We start from the raw sequence: 11,951 nt of genomic DNA on the forward strand, positions 1-11,951 counted from the left end.
TATCTTCAACTAGAGAATATGAAGCAGGACATTCTTCATATGATCATAGTGGGAGATGATTAAATACTAAAAAGACCCGGATTTTGATCCTGAATCCCTATAACATGATGTGATATGATATGGTATGCATGGATGCATGATTCTTTTTTTTTTTTTTTTTTTTTTTTTTTTTTTTTTTCTGCTAGGGATATGATGGACCCTTAACAGGAGATGCTACTAGACAGACCAAAATGTGGGGAATACTGATGATCCACAGGAAGACAGACAAATGGTGAGAAAGAACTTGCTGGGGAGACAGTCCTGCTTGGAGAATCAGGCACACACTGGGGAGTATTCAAAGTGAGATTTGATAAACGGCACTTAGAATACAACCGAACAAAGAAAAAGATGCTATGACAGGTTCATATAAGACCTGACAACGCTGGGGAATAATCAAGGAGAAAACTCTTCAGAACAGGTTCATGTATGACCTGACACCGGAATAAAAAGGTTCAATGACAGGTTCGTATAAGACCTGAATAGGATTGAACAAAGAATCTTCAGAGTAGGCTCAAGCATGACCGGACCCCGGAATAAAAAGGTTCAATGACAGGTTCGTATAAGACCTGAATAGGATTGAACAAAGAATCTTCAGAGCAGGTTCAAGCATGACCGGACCCCGGAATAAAAAGGTTCAATGACAGGTTCGTATAAGACCTGAATAGGATTGAACAAAGAATCTTCAGAGCAGGTTCAAGCATGACCGGACCCCGGAATAAAAAGGTTCAATGACAGGTTCGTATAAGACCTGAATAGGATTGAACAAAGAATCTTCAGAGCAGGTTCAAGCATGACCGGACCCCGGAATAAAAAGGTTCAATGACAGGTTCGTATAAGACCTGAATAGGATTGAACAAAGAATCTTCAGAGCAGGTTCAAGCATGACCGGACCCCGGAATAAAAAGGTTCAATGACAGGTTCGTATAAGACCTGAATAGGATTGAACAAAGAATCTTCAGAGCAGGTTCAAGCATGACCGGACCCCGGAATAAAAAGGTTCAATGACAGGTTCGTATAAGACCTGAATAGGATTGAACAAAGAATCTTCAGAGCAGGTTCAAGCATGACCGGACCCCGGAATAAAAAGGTTCAATGACAGGTTCGTATAAGACCTGAATAGGATTGAACAAAGAATCTTCAGAGCAGGTTCAAGCATGACCGGACCCCGGAATAAAAAGGTTCAATGACAGGTTCGTATAAGACCTGAATAGGATTGAACAAAGAATCTTCAGAGCAGGTTCAAGCATGACCGGACCCCGGAATAAAAAGGTTCAATGACAGGTTCGTATAAGACCTGAATAGGATTGAACAAAGAATCTTCAGAGCAGGTTCAAGCATGACCGGACCCCGGAATAAAAAGGTTCAATGACAGGTTCGTATAAGACCTGAATAGGATTGAACAAAGAATCTTCAGAGCAGGTTCAAGGATGACCTGACCCCGGAATAAAAAGGTTCAATGACAGGTTCGTATAAGACCTGAATAGGATTGAACAAAGAAAGGAAAAACTCTTCAGAGCAGGTTCAAGGATGGCCTGACCCCGGAATAACAACAATTGGACTCTGACCGTAAGCAATGGACTACAACCAGCTTTTGACGGATTTTGCCAACTACAATTGGACTTGAAAATGACTGCGAAAACCGGATGTTGGTTTAGCGATACCAAAGACAAACTGGAATCAAAGGTCAACGGATCATAGGATCAACAACAAGACCTAGGTCAATGCAAAATGAGCATGAAGTACATTTCGGCTATGCATGATTTGAATGCATGATATATGAATGATCATGATTATGAGAATGCTGACACCTGAGCAGACTGGGCGTTTGTAAAGGCTTTTTATGGAAGCTCATGATTCCTCAACACCGAGAACTCAACCAAATATTTTATGATAGATGTTGTCAAGGGAGGGTTCTATCCAGTTTGATGGCCACAGCTTAGCCAATGGATCCTTTTGGAGGATTAATGAATCGTGCTAGCATAGCTTTCGGGCACTCGTCTTGAACTCAACAGTTGTTGACGTATGGCAGAATTCGTTTGAACAGTTTGAAAGCATGAAGAAGGAGGTTCTGCCCCTCTGTGGCTCATCTTGCCCCAGTTTGTTGGGTCTTTGGAAATGTTCACCTTGAAAGTGAGTTTGGAAACAACTTGCCATGAGACTACCTCGAGATGGCTTGCCCCAAGTGTTTGAAACTTGTAATGGTCTGAACTTGGCTAACCAAATGTTGGAATGACAGACTCTTGGTTGTCTGTCTTTTGGATAGCTGGACTCATTGAGCTCTGAGGTGGCTTGCACCGGTCTAAGTCTTGAAGCAAATTACGCTTGGCTAACTGAACCTTGGAGTGATTGGACTTACTGAGCTCTGAGGTGGCTTGCCCCAGTCTGAGTCTTGAAGCAGATTACTCTTGGCTAGATGACCCTTAGGGTGATTAGCTCGAATCAACTGATGCTCAAAGTGATTTGCCCATGACTAGACTTCTTTCACTCCATCAAGTTCCTCAACTGTGTATTGAATTTCTTTGATGCTAAGTGTTGACTCGCAAATAAGATTGTTCATTCAAAAATGGTAATTTTAATTCAATGTTTATGCAAAAATTTGAAATCAAAATTTATTGATATGAACGGGTAAAATACAGTGAACGAGTCGTTGATAAGAACACAATGGTGATCGAGTCATTCACAGTACGCAAGTTGGTGCCATCAAATGATTAACAAAAATCGTTTGGAGTCAAGTTAACACCACCTTGTTATAGTATGCTTTCGAAATAAACCCTGCCTCAATTAGGTCTTTTAAGGGTTGTAACGTGGTCTGGTTCGCGGTTTCTTGAAACAAAAGGATATAAGGCTCAAAATTTGTTTTTACCCACCCCTTCTTCTTGATGCTCTCCAGTTCCTACGTTCAGTTAGTTCGATACACGCATTCGACTTCCAAGAGGGTTCGAAGGTGGAAATGAGAATTCAAGACAAATTTTCTTGAAATGGCAGTCACCTTATTTTTCTTTGTTTTGTTGAGGATTTGAGGTCCTCTTTTTTTTGTTTTTCTTTATCCCTTATTTTGCCTGGACCACTTCTTTGAAGCTTTCGGTCCATCGAGATGCCCTAACTTTTGCCTAAGTCATTTTGTGGTTTTTGACTTAGCGAGCTTTTTTCAATCTTTTTTTTTTAAAAGGTGTTGACTGCCATATTATTGGTGGATAAGGATCAACCAACACTAATTTTAGCTTTTCTTAACTTCTTCGACACTTCAACATGTGCGTGAAGGATAACATGTGGTTGACCCTAAATGGAGGGTGTTCATATGGACGATTTTTTGAAAGATCGAATGCGCGATCAAACTATCTGAACACAACTACCCTGCCCCAGGTTAAGATTAAGGGTTTTAGATCTGAAATAAACACCAACTTCTAGGCTCAAAGTGGTTGACTAGGGATTAACTCCTTATCTCTTCAGTGTTTGGGGATTTGAAACAATGCCTTACATCATCGACAAGGTTTTCTTCAAAAGCATACCACCATAATTTCAGGTGTTTCGTTTTCATCATCCTCCCTCCAATCTTTGTTAACACAACAGTTTGATAAACAAAAGTGAATGAGAGGAGTATTTTGTTTTTGTTTTTTAACATAAATGAAAAACGAGTGAATACGAATGGATTAATTCAAAAGATGCATAAACCTTTCATTAATCTTACCAATTCAAAGAAAACAACAATGCTTAAAAGCAAATAACAAGCAACATGCAAAGAAACTACAAAAGAAGTGTTGAAACAGCCAAATGATTGCCGACTTTAGGGAATTGACTTCTTCAAACTTGAAGGTTTGGATCAACAAGCTTTTTGACATTGGCATGATGATCTTCAAATTCTTTTATTTCAATCTCATCGTCGAACGCAGCCCTCTTGGATCCACTACTCACTTCTCCTTTTCTCTCATTGGTATAGGTCGTGACATTGGAAATCCAAGGCGGTATCTCAATGCTCTTACCAGGAAACAATGATAGCTCACTAGCCACATCCCTGACATCTTCCTTGTGGTACAAAACCTTGAGGGGTTTCAAGGGTTTTTTCCCTTTCTCATTATCTGGCCCAGAAATCAAGGTATATGTACTTGAGCCTTCCTCCTTGAGTGTTGGTGACTTCATGTCAATCAATCCTTGCAGCTTGAGCTTAAAACTCATACATTCCTCGATGGAGTGCCCCATTGTTCCAGTATGGTATTCACACTTCATCTTCGGGTGATCTTCTTCAAAGACTAAGCTCTTTTTGTTAATCAGTTCTCGTACCAAATATTTTAGCGCACAGCAAGAATCTAGGTCATGTCCCAATGCCCCTTTATGGAATTCACACGTTGCATTTGGATTGTACCATGGTAGGTCTGGTGACACAGGCGTGAGAGCTCGAGGGGTCACCAAAGCATTCTGGATCAGTAGTGGGTAGAGCTTGCTATATGGTACCGGAATCAAGTCATTGTGATCCTGGTTCTTCTTGCTCTGATTCTGATTTTTGTTTTGAACCTGACTTCGGTGATTTTGAGGAGGAATGGCCAAAGGATGTTGATGATGACGCCTTGAGGGTGGTCCATATACTGGTAAATGAGGAGTTGCCACATAACATTTCCCTTGACTTGGGGTAACACCAGATGGATGTGGCGTAGTAGCTCTCTTTGTTGCAGCAGTGTATATTGGGTGACCCTCTTTTCTCAACAAGACTTGCAGGGTTTCCAAGACCCATCTCATTTGGCTCTTCAAAAGATTGAGTTCCTCCTTCAGTGCTTCTTGGCTTTTCCTTAGCTCGTCCATCATCTCCTGAGACATGGTTCTTTGTTCTAAACGCGTGTTGGGAATCACTTTGCTTGAACATGGACAAAGGATGGATGAGTTTTTTTTTTGTATTTTTGGAAAATGATATGAAATGCATGATGACGAATGCATATGCAACGGTATATGAATGGATGCAATGCATTGTTTTTTTTTGTTTTGGTATGCAAATAAAATGCAATGCAGGTAGTTAGAGTCTGGGATAACATGAGTAACTCAGAACACCCTACTAGGTAGGCTCCTTAACAGATAGTTCTAGGATTTCTACCCATAAACCCACTCACGGGATAGTTTCTACATTTTTGATAAGGTTCCCAGAGTCATGGACCATAATCGTATCAACATCATGAAACAGGCTAGCCGCTTTATGACAAGAGTGACGAAAGGTCTCTTCTGAGCGGGGTTTTCATATTGGGGTGCAAAAAGGAGAAGCCCTTGAAGTCCATCATTACGCAACCACCAAAGTAGAAACTGGTTCTAAGAGGGGCTCCTAGAGTCATGGACCCTTCATGAATCAACATTATGCAACAGGCTAGCTGTCTTATAAAGAGATCTACAAACAGGTCTACTCTAGGGGAGTCTTCATGCTAGACACCAAGGAGTGGCCCTTGGGGACTAACACTACACAACTTCCAATTCTAACTTATGTGTTCTCTCTTCTTTTTCCAAAGCTCGGGTGTAGAGCTTTATTCATGATATCAAAATCCCAACACCCACACATAGATATATATAATCATATATAAAAATGCAATAAAACAGAGATAAAAAGAGCATATAACAAAGGAAGAAAAATAAACAAATAAAGCTAACACACATACAAAAAAAAACCTAACTAAACTAGGGTTGACTCACTTAGGGATGTTCCTGTCCCCAGCAGAGTCGCCATCTGTCGCACCTCGAAGAAATGGGGATACGACTTTAAAGCGAAGCGCGATCGCACGCTCGCAATGATGGACTGAACAGAGTCGCCACCGAACTTTATTTATTCCTAAAAAGGAAAGGGGAAATATCGATAAAACCCATAAAAGAAAGGATAAGATATGGTCGTCGCAACCAATATCAGAGTTCGGGAGTCGGTTACGCAAGGGGAAGGTATTAGCACCCCTCACGTCCGTTGTACTCAACGGGAACCGTTTAGTTAGTTTCGTTCTGAATGTTAGCTTATGTTAGTCTTCTTAAGTTATAATGAGAGAGAGAAAGAATAGAAGATAGAAGAAATGTTTTTGGATTTTTGACGAAGGACTAAACCTAAGTTTTTTATTAGTGGGCCTGACAAGATTTATAAATCCTGCTCCTACGTATCTCAAAAGAGAAATCAAGGCTTACGTAGTTCTGGGTAGAAAAATGTTTGTTTGTTGGTCGATTTTAGCGAAAGCTATATTGTATTAATCGACGAAAACATTGTTTTACCCAAAACAGATGAGGAGTGGACGCATACCACACATCGAACGGATTTATAGATCTACATTCGGAAAAGCGTCGTTTATCTCTACTCAACAATCGTGGCCGAAACATTGTTTTGTATCACTTAAGACAATATATCTTCCATTTATGGAAAATGTTCTTTGATTAGTCGCACGGCGGCGAGAAAAGAGTTTGATTGGTTGGATGTATTTTGAGTGATGGCGAGAACTTGGATGAGCGAGATATACATCTCGAATCCTAGTCTCAGGAGTGCATGGTATACACCATGTTCCATTTCCATCTTTATTGGCAAAAGTGTTTGCTAGAGATTAAGTATTTTTAGGTTTGATTGAGAAATGGTTTGAAGAAACCACATTGACAATTTTAGACGATGGCGAGAGCTAAGATAGGCGAGGTATACATCTCGAATCTTAATCTCAGGAGTGCACGGTATACACCATGTTCCATTTCCATCTTTATTGAAAAAGTGTTAAGGTAGTATTTTTTGTGAAAGACGAATATTTGATGAGAACAAGACATAAGCCTTGGGATCAATCACTCGGGGTTCCACTAGAATGCTAGATTCCAATGGTCCTTTTTTCATTTGAATTATTTAAGAAAATTATTTAACGGAAAACGAACACTTGATAAGAATCAACTATTCAAAGGGTTACGCCAGAATGCTTGATCCCAACGGCCTTTATTTTCAAGTATATTCAGAAAAAGGTTTGGATATTGTGTTTGATTTTTAGAAATATCTCTCAATATGTGATCGAGATTGGATTCGCATAAATGATTTGAGACAGTTTGACTTGATTACAAAAATTATTTGAAGTCGGAATTGAAATGGTTTAACGGAAAATGAAAATTCAATAAGAACAAGACATGTGCTTTTGGGCTCAATTGTTCAAGGGTTACACTGGAATGCTAGATTCCAGCGGTCCTTTTCTTTCGAGTTTGTTTAAGAAAAGATTTTTGTAAGTTATGTTAAGAAATTATAAAGATATAAGTAACTAGCCTATTATAAAGTTTAGGGGTAAAACCGTCAATTCATAATTATGGTTGATATTGAATTAAACTTCTATTTCATGAAAATCAATTAAATCCTAAACTCATTTTAATATTCTACATCCCGAAATAAATCTGATTATTTCTAAAATCCTAGTCTAGTTAATTTTAATATTTCTAATTAAACCTAATTAAGCTAATCAAAATTAAAGATCCTAATTAATCCGATTAACTCCCAATTATCTATAACATTCTCAATAATATTTTTTAATATTTCTTAATATTCTAAAACATTAACATAATTAACTCCTACTTATGATCCTAAAAAAATCTGATATTCTAAACTAATTATCTAATATTCCTAATTAACCTACTATATAATTAAGAAAAATTCTAAATTTCCAATCAAAAGCGAAAAAGAACAATAGGCTTTTGCAATGGACAGGGGTACCGGCCCCTATCTGCAAGGTTGCAGGGAGTAGTTTGTTTTAAATGCTTATTCTTTAAGAAAGAAATAAAATGAAACGGAATACGAGAGAAAACGGTAACGGAACCCAGCAATTCATTCATCGCCTTCACGCAAAACTCTCCCACTTCCTCACTCTCAAAAATTTCGCAACCCTCTCCCTCACTCTCGTCACTCTCGTCACTCTCCAGCGCTCATACTAACCTCGCGATACTACTCCCAATCTCACTCTAAACGCAAAACCATGGTTTTAAAGAGAATCAAATAAAAAGGCTCACCTTCGGCAGTGGTTCGGTAGTGACGGTGAGGCTCGGATCTGCTTCCTTTACCTCAAAGCTTTCTCTTTGAAGTTCTTCTCCTTCGCCGTTTCCATCTAAGTTTTTTTTTTTTCGCCGTTTTCGAATTAGGGTTTTTCGTCCTCCTGGTCCGCCTCCGCTTCCCTCCTTTTATATCAACAACTTAGGGTTTTTTGAGCTGTCTCAAGGAAATCCAAAAGGGCATCTTCTGTATTGCTTTAAGGCGCTCAGACTTTGGTCTGCCTTATTTGGCGCTCGACATGAAAACGGTAATGTGAACCTTCGCTTTTCTCGCTCTCTTTTGTTTTAATTCCGTTTTGGGTATTTTGAAATTTTACTGCCTTGCTAATTACTTGGTTTTACTGCAGTGAAGATTGGTGAAAATAGAAGCTCCAATTATCACAGGGGTTCTGGATAGTGATTTTGGGTTGAAATTTCTTCAGTGGAAGCATCGTGATTTCCTGATGACTAGATTCACAGGTTCCAATTTATTACCTTTGTCATTAACTTTATTTTTTGTACTTGCTTATCTAAAAGACTCACAACTTCCACAAAGTATTTCCTTTCCTCAACCTTTGAAGCCAGCATAACTTGGCTTGCTCTTGCCACATTTGTAGCTGCTGCTGCTACTAGTGTATTAATGCATTTGGGTTGTTATATTTAAATGCAAGTGGATTGTTTGTGAGCTTGCTCCTATGATCATGTTAACACACAAAATGGTGGTGTTTTCCTTGTTAGGTACGTGGCCTGTTATGCTATCAGGACTGAGTTGTGTCATGTGATGCTAAGTGGAATTTATGCCATGTATCTTAGGAATGTCATGTAATGGATTTTTTTTCATTGCAGAAAGCAAGTTGCAACAGTTCTGAACCGTTGGTCTCGTGGCAAGGTATCATTGCAGCTTTGGTTATGAAGATTTGAGGTTTAAAAGTTGTCATCAAAATTTGTTATTTCTATTGGTTTTTTTGTTTCAGTTGTCGGGTGCTTCCAAGAGCTAGTGAGGATGAAGAAGTTCCCGTCGTGATTAGCGAGGTATTACGGTTATAAATTTCTTGTTTTTCTGTTATGAACATTTCAGTTTCTGCTATGGCTTTTGTAACTGAATTATGGACTGCTGAAGATTGCAGGTAGCGTATAGGATGGTTATGTTCAGCATTGCAGAAACCTTTGTTAAATTCATTCATCAGAAAGATGCTTGCATTGCCATGTATATGATAAAAGAAATGTATTTTATGGGAGCTCCAGTCTACACAGTTTGCGATAACTTTATAAGCAATATATATAGCTTTCATGGTCTCAGTAAAATATATAAAAATATTTTATAGAACATAATCAACTATATAGTATTAACGAATTTATTTGTATGAATCTAGATATGAATCTATATAGTTTAGAAGGACCTATTCCACTCAAGGATTTAAAACAGAGGTTAATATCTTTAATACCTGATAATTTATCTAAAACTGATAGGGAAAAATGGAATAAAAAAAAAAAAAAAATAGAAATAATCTATAAGTCATATGCGTACTATTTATATCATACATATAAAGATGAAAATGGATTTAACAAAGACTATAATAAAATTTATAGAAACTTCATTCAATTATTAAAGGATTATCCTGGAAAATATAGTTTACACTTATGATTAAAAGAATAAATAAAAAATATGAATATGAATAATAATATAACTAAGGAATTATTCGAAATATCATGGTCCAGCTTGTTACTAAACATCAAAAATGAATCTTACAAGGAAGCGTATGAAGGTCTGTTAATTTCCCATATAGAATATAAAATTGAATTAAGGTGTAATGATATTTTAATGATGATATTGTCTGTTATGTTACTACTAATAAAATATGCATATAATAATACTAAGTCTGAATATGGTAAGTTCACAGTTAGTTATGTTATATTGTTTAAAGATAGTGATATAACCTTTAGAGAAGATTGGAATGATTTACCTATATTTGACCAATTATATAAACTTATATTAAATAAAAGTGAGATATACGGATCGATTGAAATAAAAACTATCATTATAAGAATATATCTTTCTGATCAAAGACCTTGCGAATCACCTTTATTGTCCTATGAAGAGGTGGGAAAATATATATTTGATAGCTTAAACAGCAATGTTGTTATTGAACATAAAGAACCGCGAAAAATACGAGCATCTAAAAAGAAGCGTATTTATAGTAAATTTATAACAACACTCAAAACAGGTGATAAACTAAGGCAACATTTCATTGTTGCTAATACCGAAACTATTATGATCAAGGAAAAACAAAACCCTTACACGGAAGTACATGTCCCTTACGCTATTGGATTCTTATTAGTAAGATCCGGTAATGATATATGTTATAATATGATTGAGACATATTTCAGTGAAAGTTACATAACTCATAACGGTATCCATGAAAGGAGTAATAAGATGTTGTCTGACTTTATAGAATGTTTAGTAGTTTTAGACAAAACAAATTGGTTAAATCAGTCTATTTCCACAACTTCTCTAAATTCGATGGTATAATGATATTTAAAACATTTAGTTATAAATGCTAAGAAGTACACAATAAAACCACTTATGAGAAATAATAGGCTATACGAGGTTGTCGTATTTAATGATAATAAACTTATATTTAATCTAAGGGATTCCTTAACTCCGCTCCCGCGTTCTCTTAAAGATTTAGCTCAAAATCTCTGTCCTCACTTAAGAATTAAGGGTCCAATCAACCATGACGATATAAAACTAGATAATCTAAGTTCACTCAAATATCAATTGATAGTAATAACTGAGTGAAATAGATTGTCCGTCGTTTACTGCGTTTCGCATTTGCAGGTATCATGGATCTTAGATGCAAATGAACTTTAAGCCAAGTGCCAAATGAAAAAATGAAAAAGAAATTCAGGGTCAAAATCGGGGTATGACAAAACCCATATTCCAACACTTATAATTCTGGCTGGAGAAATCATCTGAACTTTTCTTATAAAAATAATAATGCTTTATTTCCTCCAAAACCAACACCTGTTATTCCACCTGGTTATCAGAAAGGAGCCCATGCTGCTCCACAAGCACCTAGAAAGTCAAATCTAGAGATCATGATGGAAAACTTTATGAATGCCCAAGCTCAAAAAAATAAATATTTCATAAATCAAAATGTTCATACGAGTGAACCGATGAAATAATTTTCAAGTAAACTTGATGTTATGGCTACCCATAACAAAATGTTAGAAACCCAGATTTCCCAGGTAGCCCAACAATAAGCAACAATAGCATCCCTAGCTGGAGCATTTCCTGGTCAACCACAACCAAACCCAAAATGCCATGCTAATTCTATCACATTGCGAAGTGGGAAAGAATTAGATGAACCGGTCGACCCAAGACTCCAAAATCCAGCCATGTATCAAAACTCTGGTAAAGGAACTGAAAAGGTAAATGAACCAACCAATGATGGAAAGGAAGACAAAAGCGGAGAAACAGAAGATAAAGAAACACCTTATGTGCCTCCACCATCATACAAACCACGTATACCTTATCCTCAACGACTTGTTAAGTCTAAAAATGAAGGACAGTTTAAGAAACTCGTAGAACTTCTGAAGCAGCTTAAAATCACTATACCATTCACATAAGCCATTACGCAAATGCCTTCATATGCTAAATTCCTTAAAGAGATCTTATCTAATAAGAAAAAGCTTGAGTATAATGAAATCGTCATGCTTACTGTTGAGTGTAACGTTATTATTCAAAATAACATGCCTCATAAGCTGAAAGACCCAAGTAGTTTTTCCATACCATGTGTAATCGGAAAGTTTATCATAGACAAAGCTTTGTGAGAATTAGGAGCAGTGTTAGTTTAATGCCTTTATACACATGCAAGAAACTCAATTTAGGAGAACTAAAACCAACGAAGATGTCTCTAGAACTA

General features: G+C 37.2%; 1 protein-coding gene across 1 annotated transcript; it reads left to right on the top strand.

Moving 5' to 3' along the window:
- Nucleotides 1-9,850: 9,850 nt before the first annotated feature.
- Nucleotides 9,851-10,825, top strand: LOC127123597 (uncharacterized). The gene is made up of 2 exons (XM_051053801.1): nt 9,851-10,436; nt 10,575-10,825. The coding sequence occupies exons 1-2, from the start codon at nt 9,851-9,853 to the stop codon at nt 10,823-10,825; spliced, it is 837 nt and encodes a 278-aa protein (XP_050909758.1).
- Nucleotides 10,826-11,951: the final 1,126 nt, after the last annotated feature.

This window comes from Lathyrus oleraceus, chromosome 2, assembly GCF_024323335.1.
Source record: "Lathyrus oleraceus cultivar Zhongwan6 chromosome 2, CAAS_Psat_ZW6_1.0, whole genome shotgun sequence".
NCBI classification, from domain to species: Eukaryota; Viridiplantae; Streptophyta; class Magnoliopsida; order Fabales; family Fabaceae; genus Lathyrus; species Lathyrus oleraceus.